Source organism: Acanthochromis polyacanthus, chromosome 3, assembly GCF_021347895.1.
Source record: "Acanthochromis polyacanthus isolate Apoly-LR-REF ecotype Palm Island chromosome 3, KAUST_Apoly_ChrSc, whole genome shotgun sequence".
NCBI classification, from domain to species: domain Eukaryota; kingdom Metazoa; phylum Chordata; class Actinopteri; family Pomacentridae; genus Acanthochromis; species Acanthochromis polyacanthus.
In genome coordinates this window covers 30168448-30192742 of record NC_067115.1, presented here as the reverse complement: position 1 = coordinate 30192742, position 24295 = coordinate 30168448, and the positions used below count along the sequence as shown (strand labels likewise).

The 24295-nt window shown below is 39.4% G+C and overlaps 1 protein-coding gene across 4 annotated transcripts in view; it reads left to right on the top strand.

The window, feature by feature from the left end:
• The window catches only part of inpp4b (inositol polyphosphate-4-phosphatase type II B), a 221976-nt gene that overhangs the window by 141980 nt on the left and 55701 nt on the right, over positions 1-24295 (top strand). For all 4 annotated transcript variants that reach the window (XM_051946193.1, XM_051946192.1, XM_051946194.1 and 1 more), the window contains 2 exons: positions 7559-7689; positions 21604-21708. In XM_051946193.1, the coding sequence (XP_051802153.1) occupies positions 7559-7689; positions 21604-21708 (236 nt within the window). The remainder of the gene's footprint in view (positions 1-7558; positions 7690-21603; positions 21709-24295) is intronic.

The window sequence follows — 24295 nt, the reverse complement described above, 5'->3', positions numbered from 1 at the left end:
TGTATCTACAATGTAGAAAGTAGTAAAAATAAACAAACACTGAATGAGAAGGTGTGTCCAAGCTTTTTAATATCCAACTACAGTCTCACCCTCCGCTACACATTGACCAGACAAATTCACTTGTCAAACATGTACTGGAATCCATCCACTTGCCATCTACTACCCTACTCTCTGTTTTCTTTTTTTACACAGAAGGTGATTTTCTCTGCAAAGTGATAATTTAAATCACAACTAAATTTAGGAGACAATTAGGGAATATTTATGAAACGTCTTATCGGTATAATGCAGCTCATGAGCACTCAGCGGGCTCCACACCATGACTACCATATACAATGTTTGTTTATTAACAGGCATGCGTAGCGTATCTCCAGCTCGGTCGCTTAAGCACCTCTCCTATAATCCTCTTTAAATGTTGTCTTTCTCCATGGTGCTTCTCTATTTAGCCCATTCTGTCAGCCAAGCTCACAGCGGTGCTAGCTCAGGGTTTTTAACGATTCCGTTAGTGCTGCAAAGTTGCGAGTGCAGCGGCGGATGGTGGGTGGCTTAGTTTGCTTTACCACTCTGTGATAATCTTGGATATATTTCTTCCTTCTGTTTGTTAGCTTTGATGTCTACAGTCATGCTCTAATCTAACTCTGTGAGCACAGAGGTGGCTGATTTCCCTTCTTTCCTGCAGTGAAGATGCTGAGGACTCCGTGTTCATGTGCGGGCAAAGATAATGAATGCATGTGTAGTAAAGTGTGTAGGTGTAGATAAAAGACATTCATTAAGAGCTGTCTGGTTTCTCATTAATGAAAAAAAAAACATGTCCCCTTCTTTTTTTCCCCCTTGTTAATTAACAAGTACTGATGTGGCGTGTCAAGATCATATAGGTGACATCTGGCTTCTGTGTTTCTTCTTGTTCTGTACATCTAAGTCAGTATTAATGACTTCTTGGATGTATTGTGAAGGAAACGTTGGCTTTTCAGTCCTCAGACACAGGTTGTATCGACCCCACACACAAAACACTCTGTGGTTAAATTGAACACAAGCCATGAAATAAAGGTGCCCACATGACGGGTCTTCTTTATTTTGTAAATGCATTGTGTTGTCCCAGTCATCCGTCTTTTAACACTTTGCTCCTCTTGATTATTGTTTGTTGTTTTATATCCCAATATCTGCGTCATGTTTCAGTCAAAATTAATGACTAAAGTGTATCAGCTACTGTATGCCTTCATATAAATCCAACTTATTATTCTATTGATTTTTTTACTCTTAGTGATCCCTTTCTCCCTTTTCCTATTATTTCTCTTGTACTATGAGACTGTCCATCGATTCGTTTTCTGTTTTCATCCACTACTTTCTTATCTCTTCACACAAGTGATACAGAATGGAAAATACAAATAACTTTCTAATCTACTGTGATAGTCTATCTACATTTAGTTACTTTAGGGAGAGTTGTTGTTTTGCCTTCAAGGGTGTTTAAGGCCCTTTTAGATGAATTACAAACAACAGACCGAATACAAGCTTCGAGATAATCGTCTCCTTTATCAGTAACGTCAGTAGTGACAAAATATCATCAACAAACTTAAATCCATTTAATCCACAAACGACAGAATCCAAGAAAATGGGACCAGTTATCCATTAAATCTTATTACTCCGCCTAAGAACGGTGGAGTCATGTGACGATCAGCAAAGGCTTGTCTGTCTGTCTGTTAGCAACATCACTCAAAAATGGACCAACGGATTTTAATGAAATTTTCAGGGAAGGTCAGAAATGACACAAGGACCAAGGGATTAGATTTTGGCAGTGATGCAGCTTATAGTTTGGATCCATAGATTTGTTAAAGATTTCTGTATCATTGTGAGATGGCGTCACTGTAACTGTGGGGTGTTTCCAAGTCCCATCAATTCTCGCCGTCCGCTACATATTCAAGTCATGTGATTCAGTATCCCTACGAGCACATGCATAACACACGCCTGTGCTCAGCGCAAGGTCATTTTGTTTGTGGGTACATCTATATTAAATGGACAAATTCTATGGTGCCATGATTTCTGCCACAAATTTCTTCAATATATCAGCCATCAGTAATGATACAACGGCTGAGCTGCCTTGACGAAGTACTGCGCTCTCTGAATTTTTTCTTGTATTCTCAACGCATTTTCCCACTGAAGCATTTAAACCAGAGAAATGTATCCTATCTGTTGGATGGTGTATCAAAAGATCTGGCTGACATTGTGACCCTTTTGTCTCTACATACATATAGTTAATCTGGTTATTCTTAGTCTTATCACACCTTTACTCTTTCCAGACAATAGCACATTGATTAAGCGGTAGATACTTTATCTCTGTCTTTTCGCTGCCCCATTGCCTTATCACCCCCATTTAGCACAGCAGACATGTTTGTCTGTTGTTTTATTTATTCGCAGATATGTACACCAGGACCATCTACCCCTACCTAAGGTACCTGCAGACAACAGTGTGGTTTGACCCTGTGACACACAACCAGCAGCATCTCAGAGGTGTAGCCTGAGGATGCAGATTATTGTGAATAGTTGCATTTTATTGCAATCATCGTAGCAATCTAGTGCTGTGTGACATTTACTACTGAAATCAGCAAAAAATAACACTGCCCCTTTGATTGGTTGAAGTGGTCTTTTTATTGTACTAGGGGCTGCTTCAAGCGAAATAGATAAAGAGTGATGTATTTGATTGAAAGCACTGATGTCTTGATTCTACCAGAGTCCTAATATGGACTTGTTACACTTCTGTGAATCAGTAAAAGACCTGTGATCGTCTTTGGAGCTGAGTTTGTCTCCCTCTGTTCAAACCTTGCTTTCTTATACAGTATGTGTTTTGAACCACCATTCACAAAGACAGCAACTGTACCTCACTAGGGGTGTAACGAAAATTTGTGCCACAAAATTTTGCGAAATAAAAAATGACAAAAGAAAATTCAAAGACGCACGAAATAAAAAATGCGAAGGGGCGCCGCGCACCACTGAGACTGATGATTTTTGAACCTCCTCGCCTTCCGTAGCAAAACACTCGTTTCAAAATGGATTAAGACGAGGTTGAGGAATTAGCTGACGCTCCTTCGTCAAATGAATCGGTTGTGTGGATGTATTTTTTATTGAGATTTTATGTTTGTATTTGCACTGTAGTCTAAAGGGGGAAAAAAACTACAAATTTTTTTTTTTTTCCAAAGAGCATTTGTTTTGTACTGATGCAGCGTTATTTTTTGTATGTCTGCATAAGGAAGAAAATGAAGAAAATGAGATTTTTGCATAACTTCCTACTGTTGGGGATTTTCTTATCGTGAGTATTTCGTATCGTGAACCCTGTTTCGTATTTCGTATCGTTTCGTGAGTTGACCATTTTGTTACACCCCTATATGTCACTAGTTTAAAAAAAAAAAGTTTATTCATTCCTGGTTTCTTTTAAATCTTTTCAAAATCAGCAATGGTGTAGAGCACTAATTATTTGATAGGAGTGAAAATGATACTTCTTTGAAATGACCTCTAATCACATGCTTGTCCTGCTGGCCGTGGCACCATGAGCTTCTTTTCCTCATGGTAATCTGAATATACTGACTTTGTCGAGAAGCATCCTGTCTATCCTCCTATGCCATAAGCATGACTTCGTTGCAACCACCTGCAGAGTGTGTTGGCAGAGTCGCCCAGCATGCGGTGTCTCTCTGCCTTGAGCTTGTTTCAAGCTCCAGGTTTGTTTAGAACTAGCGGAAAATGCAAGAGACGAGGAAAATGTTTCCTATGTGATCTCGAATTTGTCTACAAGCTCTTCAGTTGTTTGTCAGGCCACAAAGATGCATCATTTCATGTCATTTGCTGCACTGTTTGCATATACACTGCCTGTTCAAAAAAAAAAAGTCGTCACCTGGATTTAACTAAGCAAACAGATAAGAGCCTTCCATTGGATAATTACTGCAGTGATGAATGTGTTTCAGCTGCAACAACTTATTTAACCCTAGCTGATGCAGTGAGGAGCTTCTCATTTCTTAAACAGCCATGTCAGAAGACATATCCTGTAGTCATGGAAAGGATGTTAATCTGATTCAGAAGAGTCAAATTATTGGCCTGCATCAAGCAAAGAAAACTAAGGAGATTTCTGAAACAACTAAAATCAGGTTAAGAACCGTCCAACGCATTATTAAAACCTGAAGGATAGTGGTGAACCATCATTACTGAGGAACAAATGTGGTCGGAACAAACTCTTAGATGATCGTATCAACAGTAGAACTCATGGCTATGTTTAATAGTGAAAGTAAGAGGAACTCAAAGGATTGGGACTAAACAGCTGTAGCTCTAAGAAAACCACTGATCAGTGAGGAGAATCGGAAAACATCCTTCAGTTTGCTGTGAAGCATAAAGATTGGACTCTGGAGCAATGAAAGAAGGTCATGTGGTCTGATGAGTCCACATTTACCCTGTTCCAAAGTGATGGGGGCATCAGGGTAAGAAGAGAGGCAGATGAAGTGATGCACTCATCATGGCTAGTGCCTACCAGCCTGTGGGGGTTAGAGTTATGATCTGGGGTTGGTCAGGTTCAGCAACGTTATGTTCCCAAAGAATGAGGTCTGACTACCTGAATATACTGAATGACCAGGTGTTTCTATCAGTGGAGTCAGACTTTGTCCGACTCTCCAGATCATCAATATAAGATCTTAGTATAAAATGAATGCAACTCTGGACAGAAATAAAAGCTGTGACATTGCAGAAACTGATCGACACGATGCCACAGCAATGTGTGTCATATTCAAAGCTAAAAACGGTGCAACGAAATATTAGAATGAGCAACCTTTGTTGTTTTTTTTTGTTTTGTTTTTTTGGATGAGCAGTGCATGATGAGCTGAAAGCACACTGTGTAATTAAAGCATCAGTTTACCCAAATGTATTTATTTTTATTTAACGTTTATTTGACCAGGTAAGTTAATTGAGAACTGATTCTAATTTTCAATAATGACCTGGTCAAGATGACCAAATGCGATGAACAACAAAAAACAGATTACATGTACAGCAAATCACACAATATTGCAAAACAAATTATGCAATCACTTGTAAAAAGGCTAAAAACAGGTGCAGTGGTCCTGAAGTGTTTCTCTAACTGATTTGTTTAATGATGAGAGATGAGTTTCAGGGATTGTTGCAGAGTTCCAGTAATTAGTGTCAGAAAACTGGAATGAAGATAAATCGAGAGTGGTACGGACTTTGGGAAAGAGGAGGTAAATCACTGACCTCAGGTAGAATCCTCCCATGCAGATAATTTTACTTTAATTTATTTATGTAATGGAAACACTGTCACTGAATGACCTCAGACCTGCTTCCGTATCTCTTTACTAGCAATGATTGTTATAGGACAACGTTTTCAGATGAATCTGCATCAAGCTGCTGATAGACAATACTGTGCACTGTCTGACCGAAAACCTGTCCTCAGCGTATCCTACCTCTCGCTCAATGTCAGCTGGGATACTCTGTAGTTTCTCTTCACCTCGCAAGAATAAGTAAATAGCTAATTGATTACGTTTTTTGTATAATTGGGGGAACCAATCCTTTTGAACTTTGTCAGTTTGGTCATTGTTTGACTTTGACTTTCGTTAAATGAGATTCCCTCTCCCTTCGTCTCCTCCTTCTCTGTCTTTGGCGTCACTTCTATCACTCTGCTGTGTATTGAAACACTTCAAAGTAATCTACAAGCTAAAAATAACTTACACTGAAGAAACAGGAATCTTCTTCAGAGGCTGTCCGCACCTCATTCTTTGTTGTAGCAGTTGGACAACAACAAAGAAGTAACTACTACATTATGCATTCATCAAAATTATACCTGCTATTAAGAATAAGTTGAATCAACATGCATTTATACATGCAGCCTTTCACATTAAGTCACACAGTATGCAAAATGTATGAGGTATAATTACTAAAAATTGGGCTCGTTGTAAAGGAAGCACATATGATTGAGCATTTGTTACTCCAGGTAGTGAATAAAGCTCCTTCAACCTCAAAATTCGATAATTTCACTGCAATTTACTGTTCAGTTGATGCTGGAGGGCTTGTTTTTCAATGTCTGTCCATCTGACGTCGCCTTTCTTATGCAAATGTTGAGCCAATGAAAGAGGCTGTGCTTCGTAATTTTTACACACACAACCACAAATCCACACACTCATGCAAAACTACAATTATTTCCTGAGAGGAAGCGCAGGTGATTTTAGTCTGAGGCTGGAGGACAGACAGCTGCTTCCTCCGGTGACACCAGCAAAGAGCAGATGAGTTGGTCTTATTTGTAATGGTAGAAGAATGGTAAGAGCAGGGGAGGAATTTGATAGGGCAGAGCGGATAAGTGGGCACCAGCTCCTAGCCCGAGGTTCACAAATGTGTTTATCTGGCTCAGCAGAGGATGCTTCGGGATACGGTGTGTGCATGTGTGTCTGATTCCCTATGTGTTAGCTGGTGTCTGTGTTCTACCAGGATTGTTCATCATTTTTGTACCCCAACTGGAAAATTTTGATAATTTCAAAGTAGTTTGAAAAACATGAATATGATACAACACTAGCTATAGCATTGTAATTATAAAAGTATGCATAGACTGGCAGTCAAAAGTTTGGGGTCACCCAGACAATTTCCTGTTTTCTGTGAAAACTCACACTTTTATTCATGTGCTAACAAAACTGCACAAGGGTTTTCTAATCATCAATTAGCCTTTCAACACCATTAGCTAACACAATGTAGAACACAGGAGTGATGGTTGCTGGAAATGTTCCTCTGTACCTCTATGGAGATATTCCATTAAAAATCAGCCGTTTCCAGCTAGAATAGTCATTTACCACATTAACAATGTGTAGACTGGATTTCTGATTCATTTAATATTATCATCATTGAAAAAACTCCTTTCCTTCAAAGATAAGGACATTTCGAAGTGACCCCGAACTTTTAAACGGTAGTGGGCATGAAATAAAGTTGCTCTATATTAGCTGAAGCTGACGTTATTAGCTAAAGTTCCTCTATATTAAAGTTGCTCTACATAAGTTGAAGTTGCTCTAAAGGAGTTAAAGTTGACCTACAGTGCCGTTCAAAAGTTTGGAGTCACCCAGATAATTCCATCTTTTCCATGAATCTCACACTTTTATTCATGTGCTAACATAACTGCACAAAGGTTTTCTAATCATCAATTAGCCTTTCAACACCATTAGCTAACACAATGTAGCATTAGAACACAGGAGTGATGGTTGCTGGAAATGTTCCTCTGTACCCCTATGGAGATATTCCATTAAAAATCAGCTGTTTCCAGATAGAATAGTCATTTATCACATTACGAAGTCTGGACTGTATTTCTGATTCATTTAATGTTATCGTCACTGAAAAAGGTGCTTTTCTTTCAGAAATAGGGACAGTTGAGTGACCCCAAACTTTTGAATAGTAGTATATATTTATAAAGCGTTCAGTCTTTCCTAAATTGGGTTGCATGATGTCGGCAAGCAAGGTGGCATTTGTGGAATTTATTGAAATTTTCTCTTTGCTATCATTACAACCAGAAAGGTCTTCATGCGTCTGTGTTTGTCTCCAGGGTGCAGGATCTGAGGGAGCTGGGGGACCTTTCTCCTCACTGGGACAACTTAAGGAAGGAGGTGATGACACGATATGCAGGAATCATCAGCTCCTACCAGGAGACTTTGGCTGAACTGGACAAGATTACCGGTACGACTGCTGCACTTGTCAGTTTTATCATTCATGTCTGTGTCCTCACATGCCTTCACGTTCGCTCATATGAAAGTATTTTTGCTCAGAATTGTACAAACACACATTTTTATTAAATTCCAAGATGTTTGTAGTGTCTTTGGTTCCAAAGCTTGAATATCTTTGTTCAGATTTGACAGTCTGGCTTTCAAATCTTGTGAAAAAACAGAGGTACAGAGGCAGGCTTGGAATTCAGTCAACCAGTTCTTTCTGTTTTCAGGGATAATATTGATATTAGTCTTTTTGAAAAATCTGTTTTTGTAGTGGTAAAAGTTTCCTACTGTAGTGTGTGGTCCTGACAGAGAATTTATGTGAGTATCTGAAGGAGTAAGGTACATAATGACTGTAATCGTGTTCAATCTGTTCCAATATTAATCCTGTCCAACCCGGGTCGTAGCTGAAAATACCGCAGCCACCCTGAACCTGTTCGGTTAAGTCCATAAAAAAAGACAACTTTGAGCTGAAGGATGGATTTGGGGTGATTTGTGTCAATGGCAAGCTTAGAGAGAAGTTTCTGTCAAAGAGTTTCCATGGCAACAGAGGTTTCATCAGGGGCAATTGAAATGTGTGTGCACCCATGTGCTCTTCTGTGTTTTGTGAAAGTAAACTTGAGCAGTGCGCCAAAAAGAAAAAAATAACTGATACAAATCTGTGCCACGAGTTTTGCATCTCATTTACAAGTATTCAGTGTTCTGTTTAGTATGCAAATATTTGTTGCACACTTTTTGAAAGCGTTTTGCATAATAAAATGAATCCACCCAGTTAGCTCTAATATGAACATGGAAAGTAATAAGGCTCTTTCTCGTTTGCTCCAACATTTACAAGCATGGGAGTCTGCCGCAGACTACTGGTGATAATAATGTGCTGAACATGAAAAAACTATGTCATGTATGTTGGGTTAATTTTATGCAATAAAAAGCAAGATAAAACCATGGGATATATATATGTATATACTATCAGCTAAAAGTTTGGGGTCACCCAGATGATTTCATGTTTTCCATGAAAACTCACACTTTTATTCATGTGCTAACATAACTGCACAAGGGTTTTCTAATCATCAATTAGCCTTTCAGCACCATTAGCTAACACAGTGTAGCATTAGAACACAGGAGTGATGGTTGCTGGAAATGTTCCTCTGTACCCCTATGAATGAATGAATGGATGAATGAATGAAAGTTTTCATTTCCTGTCATGTGAGAAAAAAGCCACAAAAACAAATCAAAATATTCAAAACAACAACAAAACAAAAGCAACAACCAATAACCCAACATATCCAAAAACTAGTAGGACGAAGCATAATCTTATTTACACCTACCCTATCAGTCACTCAGTACCCCACTCCCATGGCGATTTATGTACACATTTACAAACGACATTGAAAATAAATAATATAAATAAACAAATTTTAAATAATTTCAAAACTCTAACACTTGCATTCAAAACTACAGTGAAACAACTCCCTTCTACCTGAACTCTCTCGTTACACTACCTCCTGCTCACTACGGTCGGCCAACAAAAGGCGCTTGATCCAACCACCACAACAGGGCCGGTCGATAACTGGACTCTTCTCTTCTGTGGTTCAGCAATGGTGGAACAAGTTACCAAACTCTATTTGATCTGCAGAGTCCCTCTCAGTCTTTAAGAAAATACTGAAAACCAGCTCTTCACTGAACACCTTTACATTTGACAGACTGCAAAGACAAAAAAAAATCCTATTACATCTGCATTGCCTGTAGACACCACAGTCCTATAATGACTCCTGAACTTGTTTTAAGGCTCTTATCCAGGTTGTTTTGTCCTGACCAGATCCACTCTTGTGTTGTATCTACTCCCAGATATACATCACTTTGGATAAAAGCGTCTGCTAAATGAAATTGTAGAATTGTAATCAATGGTATACCCATGTAAAAGCCCCTCCTCCTCCCTGTACCTAGTGAAAACCATATCTTTGTAGTGCTTTTTAAACTGGCTCGTTTGGACATTGCTTGAGCCTCTCCTCCGATCCTTTCCAGAACCTCGCTCCATATTGAAAGACTAAAGGACTTCAGTGTTGTGCTACCATGTTTTAATTTTAAATCCCCCTCCAATTATAACCACCATCTCTGTCAAATAGCAAGTTCTGAATATTCACAGTAAGCTGGTCATTTATTGCTTTGTACATTATTTGTGCAGGTCGGGATTTAAAGGTTTTGGATTTTAAGAAGAGTGAATCTGTGTGATCTCTATAACCAGTTTTATGAATTATCCTTATTGCTCTTTTTTAGTATCAGTAGTGAGCGTAGTGAACATTTATATGCATTTATGTGTATCTCTACGTAGACATTGATTAAAAATCAGCCGTTTCCAGCTAGAATAGTCAGTTACCACATTAGTAATGTCTAGTCATTTAATGTTGTCTTCATTGGCAGGATATATACATGGATGGATAGATAGATAGATAATGAAAGATATATCCCCAAGCCCTCAAAGAAACTTTCTCATTTGATTATGCTAAACAGCAGATGGTCGCTGTTCATAATACATTCTCTGCGTCTGTCCTTACCTAACCTCATTAAATTATTACAAATGAAACTTCTAACAGGAGTAACAAAAGCTGATGAACTGACCAGTCATTCTCAATTTGTTTCTTTTTCTCTCCGTTGTCTCTTCCTGTGCATATTTTAGCTTGCTACGGACGTAGGAACACGATGGCCGGTGATTAATTTTATACTGATTCACGCTCTTCCTATTTGTCTCCTCATTTTGCCCAGCTGATTAAAATAATAAAGATGGGCTCCGCCTGTCTGGACTCTGAGGAGGTGGACGCATTGAGGGCAAGGAGAATGCATAATGTGGCGTTGGTCATTATGGTTTCTGACAAATCCCTCGCCTGGCCCAGATGCCGCAATACATGGAGGATCCCCTCTGCCCATGCTGCCACTCTAATCCAGCCCTGCATTAAGTTAGCTGGATGACAGACATCGCTAAACAAGCTGGGTGGGCAAGCTGCTGCAGATTAATTATTGATAGCTAACATGATTAAAAAAGGTTGAGGGTAGAGACAAAAAAAAGAGACAGATTGTGGAGGAGCTCGAGTGGGGGAGCAAAGACAGAGGAGACAAAGAATGAAAACATAATTACCAGAATAAACAAATGGCGACAAACACGGGGAGTGAGCAGCATTCGTCAGAAGTTCATTACAGTAAAGTCAGCGGGCCTCGCTCTCCTATTACCTGTATGTACACACAAATTAAGAACTCTTAGAGGATGTATCAATATGTTCTTACTTTCAAAATGTTCAGTATTACCTTAAGTCGGGACTTATTTTAAGCTTAAATACACATATTTCTGTCATTTTTAATTGGTAATCCCTTGGTTTTAGAATAACAAAAATGATGGGAGGATGAGAAATATAAAATGCTCCCACAGGATAGACTTAGCATTTTCTACATTTTTAATGATGTTTTTAAAATAATTAGGTTTTGCAGGTTTGGCTCTGAGGATTGCTGTACTTAAATAGGATTATTTATGCATTTATGTTAAGTAAAGAACTTTTATGGAGTCGAAAGGATTTTCATGTGCAAAGAAGAATCAGTGGTCTGTACAGTTCATGGGTCAGAAGTAGGTCTTTCTCCTTTATTTCATTTCTAAGATAAACAGATCTTTGGGAGGTTGGAGAATCCCCATGTTCACTCAGCTCTTCCTAAAATATTGTCCCATTTTAACAATGCACTGACTTAAACAAACACATCCACATCGGATGCTCTAATAACTGCGTTCCATTTAGTGCTGGGATGGGATTTAAAAAATGATCTAATTAATTAGGGGCTTTGTCATTAATTAATCACATTTTTGTCAAATAGCAAAAATGGACACAATTACAAAGTTTTTCAATTCAAATAAATGTTGGTTGACGACTGAATCAGTGAACAGACATATACGTGAACTTAAACAACAAATGTTTGTTTCATTTATATTTCTCTGCATTTTTCATCTGTGTACTACATTCCCAGATTACTGCAGACTCAAAGTGCAATTACAGGGATCATATTCAACATTTTAAGACTTTTTGTAAACTGAAGCACTTTCAGTGTTGTGAAAAGTGGTCTATGATGGGTTGGCTACACCATTGGCCAGTACCAGGACTGTCGTAGCTAACGTATGCTGCGTCACCTCAGAGCTCATTTGCATGAAGTAGTTCTACTTTTGCAAATGCAGTGCGGGAACGGAGGTCCAACGCATTTCATTAAACGTCTAAACTAGCCGTCGTTGAACTAAAACGCGTATTTTTGGCCACTAATACTGTCAGAAATACTTTTTTCTAAAAAATTTTCATAATACAAGGAGAAAGTTTGCGACCGAGCCGCCATGCTGGTCTGAGGTTTCTGCACTGATTCACTCAGTGCATCCTGAGCATCTTCTTTGCAGCTGGCAAACAGACTTTAGGTGCATTACCGCCACCTAACAGGCTGGAGTGTGCATCAGTGTTACCGTCAGTGTTGGGCAAGCTACTTGGAAACTGTAATGAGCTAAGCTACCAGCTACTCAGTGTTAAATCAAGCTTCACTACACTGAAGCTATGACCCACAGAAATGTAGCAAGCCAAGCTACAGCAATATGGCCAAAGTAGCTTAATACATTCAAGTTACTTTTTTTTCTTGCCAAAAAATTTCAGGGACTAATGAAGTCAGTCAAACGGAGACAAGAAAATGCTGACTTATTTATTATTAAACCATCATTTTTGTTCTCAGTGCTCCAAAGTTAGTAAGTTGATACACTGAGGAATATGTGGAGCTATATTTAAAATGAATCAACCTTTTTACATTAGAAATCATTGTTCTGATTTTCTTTTTAGTTTGTATTGCAGACATAATGTATCTGATAATTAAGTTGCAGTAGCTTATATTAACACACCACTTACATTGGAGGGTATAATAGGTTACATTTGATATCATTTCCATATAAAGTAAGCAATATTATAGTAAGACAATTTTATACATAATTTGGGTATTCACATTGGGTATTAAATCAAGTTTTATTTCTTAAGTCTAATATCTATGTAAAATCATTCAGTGCTTTCCCAAAGTGCTGTATCCACTACTACTTAACTCAATTTTGGTCTTGAGTGTAAGATTAAGATATTTAATCATTTATGCCATCACTTTTGTTACCCTTTCTGTTATTTTTTTCAGCCATTTGCTCATTAGTGTTAACAGTAATACTGAAGAAGACAGATTTTGGTTTTACTGTTACCTCGTTTTCTCCCATACCTCCCATAATTAAACTGATATGTATCAGTTTAATTATTTAATCCCCCAATTTATACACATTCACACACTGCCACCACAACCTTACGCTTAATTTAATTAATTTACTGCCACGCGAATTTTAGATGTTGAAAAGTAGCTCGTTTGAGTGTGCATCTTATACTGCGGTTGACATGTGGTGGTTAGCTAACTGCTGCTGGTTGTGCATATTCGGTAGTCACCTGTATATGGGTTCTCAGATTTGTATTTGACGTCTTTGAAGTTGACAGAAACTTCGCACTGGGTTGGCACAGTAGGTATCTGAAAACAACTTTTCTCCGTTTTTTCACAAAAACTCAAAAACTGAAGCGAGCGTCTGTGTGTGTGTGGATCCAGTGAAGTCGCAGGAAGGGATTGTTGAATGACGACATCAACAGTTCCTCCGCTTCTATTGGTCGACACAGACATGTCGGCGTTTGGAGAGGATGTCACTGTCTGATCCTTAAAAGTGTGAGATGAGACTGCAGCAGAGCAGAAAGCTCCGCTTCAAGCAGTTCAACATTAATCATTTTTAATGTAGCTTTTTGCGTTCACTACCGCGCTACATGACCAAAAGATTAGCTAAGCTGTTGAAACGTTTTTTGATTTTGTAAACAACGACGCTACCACGTCGTTACAGAAAAATGTAGTTAAACTACTAACGACGCTATTTGTAGTGACGTTACTGCCCAACACTGGTTACCGTTGTGCCAGAAATTAGGGAACTGAGAAAGGTTATTTTTTTCTGTAATTAATTCATCACAATTGACGCATTAAAGCCTCAGCCCTTGTTCCATTACTACTATTGTTTACCAGACAGAGAACTGAAGACAGACTTGGTGTGATGTTTGCTGGATGCCGAAAAGCGTTGGCATTCTCTGTGCAACGCTATCAGCCATTCCACAAGTGAAGAGCTGCAACTCCAGTACGTCATTTATGAGATAGCTACAGCTGAAGGCCCAGACAGTGTCATCTATCTGTGTGGCTGGCAGTAAATCATAGTTACTGTACAGATAGCAGGACAGGTTGACATGATAGCTCATATCTGATATTCTCTCTTTAAGATCTGCATTAGGACTCTACAGTCTGCTGCCTCCAGGTGAAGGCGTTCAGCTTTGGAGTGTGCAGACATTATCTATTTTGCATGTTAAAAAATAATGGCCAGAATATTGAAATACATAAATTGGTTAAAGAAAAGAAATGAACTGTTAAACATAGCTCGCTTGTGCAATTCATTCTCCTTTCAGACAGATTCCAGTGCTCACACAGCATGTGTTCCATCCTCCTCTGAGTCTACGACATGTTCTAACTGGATTGATTAAAACAGCCTGCTGCGCTTCCAGAGACACTGAACCATGAAGATGAAACCCTGAACATGCTTAAACAGACCTACATTGATCTGACAGACTTCACTTCCAAGCCACCGTTTTTCATGACTGGTTGCTGCAGTTTGTGATCTTGTCTTGTTTTATTTTCAGCTTCTCCTCAGGCAGAGGTTTGTAAAAGCATATGACAGCGGTTTTCTGAAGAAATAAAAGGGGTGCAGAATAGACACAAGAAGATTAAAAGAAGAGATAGGGGCGAGATGCTAGTCAGTGCTACTGGCATCCAGCCTTTCTGTCACATAGCCAGCCCACCTGGGCAAACAGATGGGGATCTGATATGGCTAATTCATCTAACCTACAACCGTCAACGGCTCGATTAGCTAGTCCCCAGACCTCTGCTGACAGTGAGAGCCCACTGAGCTGGGAATGACACTGACCTGTTAGCCTGTGGAAACAGCTCCTCCTAGCACAGTAGGTGTACACGGAAGGCTCCAGTTGATCTTTGTATGGATGAATTAAATTTTATATCAGTAAATAGGGCAAGGGGGGCCGCACAGTGGCTTGGTGGTTAGCTCTTTTACTTTGCAGCTAAAAGATGTCGGGTTCACGTCCCGGCCTTTACAGGATCTTTCTGCATTGAGTTTGCATGTGCTCCCTCTGCATGCGTGCTTTTCGCTGGGTTCTCCATCTTCCTCCCACAGTCCATAAACGTGCTGAGGTTAGTTAATGACTCTAAATTGTCCATTGGTGTCTCTTTATGTAGCCCTGTGATTAGGGATGATAATCGAGAACCGGTTCCTCGATGCCATCGATAAGAAATGGATCGATTTCCCGGAATCGAATGCCGTTTTGAGAACCGGTTCCCGTTATCGATGCCTTGACGTTATTTTCACTGCCCTCACTGCTTTCACTTCATCCTGCCGTCGCAATTTCTGTCTGCGAATTTCCCAACTAACAACCTCCAAACCACAACTCTAAAAACGACTTACACTCTGCCACACTTCACATACATACCTGTGCTACATCTGCGATTCCTCTTTTTCTCTGCTGGAGACCACAGTCAGCTGAACGCCACCCTCATTTCCATCTCAGAGCTACCATGATATGGCTAGCTTCGACCACGAAGCTGCGACCGTTAACACACGTTACTAATACATTAAAACGTTGGACCCAGAGAGCTGGTGGGCAAATACAGACCTATGGACATTCACTGCTGCCCGTATGTCATTCTTTTAAAAAATAATAAATAAAAAAACGTTCTGTCTCTCCAAACTGAACTCTGTCACTAGCCTCGTTGCAAGAATGGGGCGGTAATGCACCAAAGTGATGGATAGCAACCGTCATAAAACCAATGAAGAAGAAGAAGCCTCGCGAGACCTGCCGTATTCAGTTGCGTGGGTGCAGTTGTCGCGAGATTAGAGCCCACAGCGGGAACAATCCATGGAGCGGAAGAAGCGATCGCGGGCATGGCTTCATTTTTTCAAGAGAAAAGGCTGAATGTAATCACTGTGACGCTGCATTAATAAGAGAATCGATAAGGAATCGAATCGATAAGTGGCATCAATAATGGCATTGACATCAATAATTTCTTATCAATTATCATCCCCACCTGTGATAGACTGGTGACCTGTCCAGGGTGTCCCCTGCCTTCACTCTAAGTCAGCTGGGATAGATTCCAGCCCCCCACGACCCTAATGAGGAATAAGCGGTGTATAGATAATGAATGGATGGATGGATATAGGGTAAAGGATTTTAATAGCCGGCTAACAGCATGACTTTACTACTTTTGATGATCCTCCAACATTTACTGTCATGACATCGCCAACGCCAATTTAGCTTTTTTGTTTTTTTGGCCTGTTAGACTTTATTATATCGGACAGTGGAGAGAGAGACAGGAAAGTGGGGGGATGAGTGGGGAAGGACCTGCACCTGTGTATCAGTCGCCCACTCAACCAGTTGAGCTACTGTGACGCCTGCCGATTTTGCTTTTTAAGTTTCTTATGGGTGGAGTTATGTGACAATCAGCATTGGTTTGTCCATCTGTTTGTCTGTCTGTTATCAATATTACTGAAAAACGGAATAACGGATTTAGATGAAATTTTCAGGGAAGGTCGGAAATGACACAAGGACCAACTGATTGGATTTTGGCAGTGATGCGGCTTATAGTTTGGATCCACAGATTTGTTAAAGATTTCTATGTCATTGCAAGATAGCGACATGGCATCACTGTAAATATGACAAGTAAACACCACATCGACTGCCTGTTGACAATCACAGGATTGCGATCCTATTGCAAATTGACCACTGCAGACTTATCGGGACTTCTCCATTGGAAATTGTACAGGTACATCGATATTTAATGACAATGTTCTATAGTGCTATGATTTCTGCCACAAATTTCTTTCAAGAGTTAATGGATATGCTGACTGAGCAGCCTTGGTGGAGTACTGCGCTCTTAGTGCTTTTCTTGTTTTGTTATACTTTGCTGTGATTTTCCCCAACAGATAAGTGGATGGCTAAGTGCAGCACCACAGAGCAGCTAGCATGTCTGTTTGCTCTTTATCTTGTTGAACTATTGATCACCTCCCTGCGACTCCACGCGGTGTGGTTTTCTTGGCCATGAGACTAAACCCATCGACATCTAGTGGGCAATTGATGCATCTAATAGGGAAAACTGAATGCTTCTCTGATGTTTAAGCACCTTTTGTGCTTTAGACTGTGCATTCTATGCTTTGATTTTCATTCAATTCAATCAGCAGAATGTACATTCAGTTAGAAAACTGACATTTATGCTTTGATAAACAGCTGCAAATCTGTTACCACCTAAATAAGAAGACATGATTGATTTTCGTTGCTAGAAAAAAACAGCGTTGTCGCTGTCAGCTCCAGCTGAGTCATTAGTGTTATCCATTTTTGAGGTGACACATTTCAGCTTGAGTGGGTCAGCAGTTTCAGCATTATATGCAGTAATTGAGTTGCAGTGGATTTGTTTTCATGTTTGGCCTACTCGCCAAATGATGGTGAAAATCTGTGGCAGATAACAGGTTTTCTCATCTAGACGCACTGTCAACAAAGATTCTCTGTAGTGCTCTGGCTGTGCTTGGGAGATGCTGGTCTGTTGCTCAGGAGTAACTAAAGAACAGGGGAGAGATGCTTTGTGCAGCTCAGTTTAATTCAGTTCTCATAAAGGTGAGTTATGGTGTGTGTCAAATTGAAGAGCTGGTCATTTTAGTCAAGATGCTGCAATTAATAAGCTCTAATACGATGAACAGAATATGCCTCATCTTGCAGCAAACACATAACCACTGACATACAAACAATGGAATATGAACTTGCCTCACCCTCTATTTAGTTTGGCATCAGAATTCTAGTAACTCTTAATTCAATTCCTTCTTTATATTTATAAATAAATATGTGAATTGGTAATGATGAAATAATTTTAATGAAAATAAAGCCCGGGGTAACTTGTATAAAACAGACATACAAAGATTGGAGTTGAAGAAGAAATGGACACCGAGCTTAAATGAAACAAGTGGGCATACATGAGATAAATCATTCTCTGCATAACATCAGTAAAGCACTTTGTTTTAAGATTTTTTGGTCCACCTGATCACTGGACAGCTTGTTAGCTTCTCCAGTGTTGTGGTTCAGTCTGTTTGTTTATGAGCACACAGAGTTTCAATAGGAGGGGCTCACATGCACCAACATGTACTACCATGAACTAACATTTACTACCATGTACTAATGTATAAAAACATGTACTAATATGCACTATCGTACACCATCATGCAGTAATTATATTAAGATACACTGAAATTTACTAACATGTAGTAACATGTCCTACCATATTAGCATTTACTGATATAGTAACTCGTACTTTAATGTCCTAGCATGTATTAACATGTGGATCATTTCAGAATTAGAGGACATTTTACATCCCACACATCAAATTTCAAATAATCCATGTACAAAATGCTAAAACATGCAGTTGTTGTTGGAATGTTCTGAGACAAAATTAAAAAAAGAAATAGTAGAAAAGCATGTTTGAAAATGCTTTTAAAAAATATCAAACAAGTCTGCATTTCCTCTTAAAATGATATTTTCTCTTGCCCCACCAACCTGATGACCAAATTGAATCTCCAGTAAAACAGTTAAAATTAAGTTTAAACCTGCTTTTTTGTGTTATTTTTTCATTGATATCTCTTGTAATTCTGGGATCATTTTTTTCAATCAACATAACATTTTAAATAATTATTATTTATGGAATGTGTGTCCCGCAACAACCCTGTCAGCATAACCTTTTTATCTGATAGAAGAAAACAGTGAATCACATGAAACACTGGAACTAATCAAGCAGTTTTCTAAAAGAATGAATAGAGCAAAGCTATGTCCTCTTCTGTTTTTCAGATTTTCATAACATTGTCAGCCTTCATTGAATGCCTCACTCTCGCTCATGCAACCTTGATGTGCATATTATCAGGAAAAGACAAATTCTTCTGATTCTGATCATTTTGACCACATAATTGCAGTGTCCTGACAAACAACGACGCAGAAGTACATCTGTCGTTTTAAGGCACAAAAAAACTTCTAAATATCACGTCATTGTGCTGAGATATGTTTTTAAGCAGCGACAGCAGGGGGATTTTAATGTAAAGTAATTACAGTGCTGACTAAAAAACATTCTTTCAGAAATCTTAGCATCACAGCGCTGCCAATTATGTGTCACATATCATCAAGAACTGCAACAAAAACCTTTTTCCACCTCAGTGAAAAGCTTGGACTGCGATGTTAAAATGAAGCTGTACTATAATTTTTGACCATTTAGGCACTAATTAGATAGAAGAAAATAGACAGGAAACAATATGCTGTGAGGTTAAAAAAGCAGCACAGAATAACAACATCTGACAGGCCTGACACACCAGTTGGTTGTAGAAAAAATGAACAGATGCAACATCGCAAGTGCATGTCCCGTACTTACATATTCACAAACTCGTGAAACTCATTTAGCAGTTGTTAGATTGCTTGGATTACTTGATTACATTTTTACTTCTGAAACTGAATTACTTGTCACATGCAAGCTGGAAAACAACGAACTTCCACTTGAGCTGGTTTGCATAGACGATGTAGCCGAAACACGGCGTCTTAGACAGGAAACTCAAAGCCGTCTGTTATGAAAGAGGGTTTAATTGAAACTTTTGATGCCAAACTAGATTATGAAACTTTGTGATATTAGAACGTCCTCTGTACCTGTCTTTCTAAAAATGTTGCTGTTCCTGAAAGATTAGCTCCCACTTAAAAAGACTCACCAACCGTATTTACATATTTGAGAAAAGAGCAGCCAGAATGCAGTGTCAGATTGTGATTTTCAGCTTAACAATAAGCCACAAACAATGTTTGGAAAAAGAATTTAATTGGACGTTTTGAGCAAAGTAGTGGTTACAAAGGGCATAAAATCCCATGCTTAAAGGATTACGCTGCACATTAGAGGATATTTAAAGCACTTGATTGAAAATGAACTGCTTTGAGCTTCTCGATCTCTAATTGATACGTTCTTTATCTGATAAATAGTTGATTCCTGTTTCATGATCTTGCATTGATATCATGGCAGCATAATCCATGATGTAATTTTGTAGCTCACTGTTTGAAGCACACATTGTACAATTAATTATACGCTGCCCGTCCAAAAAAAAGTCACTACTTGGATTTAACTAAGCAGATAGGTAAGAGCCTTCCACTGGATAATTACTGCAGTGATGAATACGTTTCGGCTGCAACAACTTATTTAACCCTAGCTGATGCAGTGAGGAGCTTCTCATTTTTGAAGAAAACCTTGTTGAAGACATATCCTGTGGTCATGGAAAGGATGTATCAGATGGTTCAAATTATTGGCCTGCATCAAGCAAAGAAGACAACTACTAAAAGTAACTACTAAAATCTTGTTCAGAACCTTCCAACGCATTATTAAAACCTGAAGGATAGTGGAACTCACAGCTATGTATAATAGTGAAAGTAAGAGCATTTCCACACACACAATGTGAAGGAAACTCTAAGGATTGGGACTAAACAGCTGTAGCTCTAATAAAACCAATGATTATTGAGGCTAATCAGAAAAAGAGGCTTCAGTCTGCTAGGTAGCATAAAGATTGGACTCTGGAGCAATGAAATGAGGTCATGTGGTCTGATGAGTCCAGATTTACCCTGTTCCAAAGTGATGGGGGCATCAGGGTAAGAAGAGAGGCAGATGAAGTGATGAACTCATCATGACTAGTACCTACAACCCTGTGGGGGTTAGAGTTATGATCAGGGGTTGGTCAGGTTCAACAACGTTATGTTCCCAAAGAATGAGGTCAGCTGACTACCTGAATATACTGAATGACCAGGTCTTTACATCAGTGGAGTTTTTCTTCCCTGATGGCATGGACATGTTCTAAGATGACGATGCCAGGATTCATGGGGCTCACATTGAGAATGAATGGATCAGGAAGCATGAGATGTCATTTTCACACATGGATTGTCCTCCACAGAGTCCAGACCTCAGCCCCACTGAGAATCTTTGGGATGTTCTGGAGAAGACTTTGTCTGACTCTCCCATCATCAATATAAGATGAAGATCGAAAATGAATGCATCTCTGGACAGAAATAAATGCTGTGCCACTGCAGAAGCTTATGGAAATGATGTCACCGCGAAGAGTGTGTGACTTTTGGTTTGGACCGGCAGTGTACTTTATGTAACAATATTTATTCTCGTGGGGAAATGGCTCAATCAAATGGGCTTTACTACTTGGATTGTGCTGTTTTTCTCGTCTTTTTTTTTTTAGCTATTCTAAAGTCATACTAATTAACTGACCACTCACTGAGGGAGACTGAATAAGGCCACCATTTACTTTGTATATTATAGCAATTAAGTTGTACAAATTCCCGCAACCTTAAAGGTGTGTTTGAATCTGCACTTAAATTGACATTAGTTTGCTGTGTTTTGTCAGCCAGTTGTGCATTAATTAAATCAAGTCACTAAACTGCATGAGATTGTTCTATGCATAAAAGCAGAATGATTTTTAAGTGCAGTTTATTAACTAGTGTTTGCTGTTTCTTTTTCAAACACAAACCATGAAGTGTTACAGAGAGCCTGTCATGTTGGAAGGATCAGGGTGTAGCTGCAGCAGACAGTAAGGGCTTTCTATAATCCAAGAGGCTTTCACAGGGATGTTTTTATCTTCGAAATCTTAACCAACAACAATTACGCTTTTGCCACAATGTGACATATACTTGTGTCTCTGTTTTTTCAGGTCGTTCGTTCAAGCCCAGCTGCTGCAAAGCCCAGAAGTCTCTGGAGTTTATTCCAATAAACCTGCACACCCAGAGGATGAGGGTGACGTGCCCCAAAAAAACAGGTACTCCTTTATTTTTATTACATGTACTAAATTCAGACTTTCATCCCGACGGGCTCGAGGGCAACTTTGTTCTACAGAGAGGAGCTGTTTGATATGAATGGGTCGTCCACTCATATGCATACTCTGTCAACAGCTGTGGTTGTCGCCTACTGTTGCCTTTCTATGCTTGACTTCTCCATCTGTCAGAGACACTCAGAGGGCTCAGACAGGGTGGTTCTAGGTCATCACCCAGGCTGAAGGTGAGAACTCACTTGGCCTGAAAAAAAATAGACAAAACGCTAATTGAGCCCTTTGCGTTTCTGCACAACGAAAGACTAGATTGTCTCTTCGACCGCTGCTCTTTAGCTGGCCGAGGCTGTTATTGCCCTGGAACTGTCTCAGTGTATTAAAAAGCGACTAACTGCTGCCTCTCTGTCTGTGAGTGGGCTCCATTTCAACTAAATGCCAGATGATTGACGGAAAGTTGAAGACAGACAAACCTTGACATAAACTGTCTTTTTTTTTTCTGCGATAACCTCAGGGATGACGGATGAAATAGGTGAAATCAAGTCATCATAGAAGCCTGCAACTCTCTTCCACTGTCAAGGCCATAAAGTGGGTAAAACCATATTAAAACAAGCCTTAGAGGAGTTTGTCAATTGATTGACTGACACTGTGATAATTAGCCTCTGTGGGCCCAATTCACACCTTAACTCAACTCCAGATAGCGGTGGTTTAGCTGATGCAAAAGCACACGGCAGCACACTACATTCCTGCAAGATACACATCACTTCCATTGGTTTCACAATGTTGATTAAGAAATCTGGATGAAGTAGGAGTAGTGATGCCAAAGGACATAAAATAATTGAAATGTTATACAAAGTAATATTCTGTATTATTTCTGTATCCTAATAAAGTGACAACTGACTGTATGTTTTACCCATCAAAAACAACATTGTTATGGCATTTATTACTCCACCAAGGAACGGTGGAGTTCTGTGACGGTCGGCATACGTTTGTCCGTCTGTTTCTCTGTCTGTTTGCAACATTACTCAAAAACGGGCTAACAGATTTGGATGGAAATTTTAGGGAAAGGTCAGAAATGACACAAGAACCAAGTGATTAGATTTTGGCAGTGATGTGGCTTATAGTCTGGATCCACGGATTTGTTCAAGATTTCTTTGTCATTGTGAGATAACAACACGGCGTCACTGTAACTATGACAAGTGAACGCTACATCAGCTGCCTGTTGATGATCACATGATTGTGATCCTACAGCAAATCCACTGCTGCGGACTTATCAAGACTTATCCATCAGAAATGATACAAGGAACAGTTGATTCAATTATGGGAGTGTTTCCAAGTCCCATCAATTCCTGCCACCCATTATATATTTGGGTCAAGTGATTCCGCATCCGTTTGTAACGTACACACGCATCAGTGCAAGGTCACTTTTTAATAAAGATTTCATCCATCGGAAATGATACGACTGAGCAGCCTTGGCAAAGGACTGCACTCTCTGAATGCTTATCTTGTTGAAATTGTGTAACAGCTGCCTAGAAATCAACTGAACACGATATCAGTGGTCATCTGATGTTAGTGATTTGTCACATGTTTAAGCCTCCTTTAACATAAAAACTAGTAAGAAGATTGCAAACAAAGCAGTCATTCTACCTGAGGAACAACAATCATCCATCCATTATTTACAGTCAGGTCCATAAATATTTGGACATCAACACAATTTTCAGCATTTTGGCTCTGTACACCACCACAGTGGATTTGAAATGGAACAATCAAGAAGTGCTTGAAGTGCAAACTTTCAGCTTTCATTTGTCTTCTGTCATCCACCACACTGGTTTTCTGTGGTCTTCTAGGTCTTTTGCTGAGCTTACCAGTGCGTTCTTTCTTCTTGACAACGTAGCAAACAGTTGATTTGACCACACCTAATGTATTTGCTGTCTGTCTGATGGGTTTGTTTGGATTCTTCGGCCGCATGATGGCTTGCTTCACAGATAATGACAGCTCTTTGGACTTCATGGTGAGAGCTGACCTCACAAGATTCCAAATATCACACTTGAAATGACCTTCTTCTTTCTGCTCCTTGTAAATGAAGTAATGAGGGAACCAAACACACATGGCTGTGGAACAGCTGAGCAGCCAATCTAATTACTTTTGGTTCCTTCTAAAGGAGGCGGGCACATATAGAATGTATTGTAATTCCTACAGCAATCACCTGATTTTGATGTAAATACCCTCCAATTAAGCTGAAAGTCTGCATTTAAAGCACTTGATTGTTTCATTTCAAATTCATTTTGATGGTGTACAGAAATGCAGAAAATTGGGGGGCGGGGCGGTGCGGTAGGTTAAACTTTAACCGTTAAAGGGTGCACGAGTCACTGAAAGAGGTGCATGCATCTCTGCAAAGACACTGTGAGGTAGAATTGCAGACTTACAGTGGAGCTCAATTTAATGCGATGCAACATTTTTTTAGGCCACAAATGGTTCCAAACAATTAAAACTTCAGATTGCAGCTGGAAAGTCCTCAGTTTGCAACAAAGAGCAGTAATAGCGATCAGTTAAGGACTGTCATTCCTCGCATATGCTTATG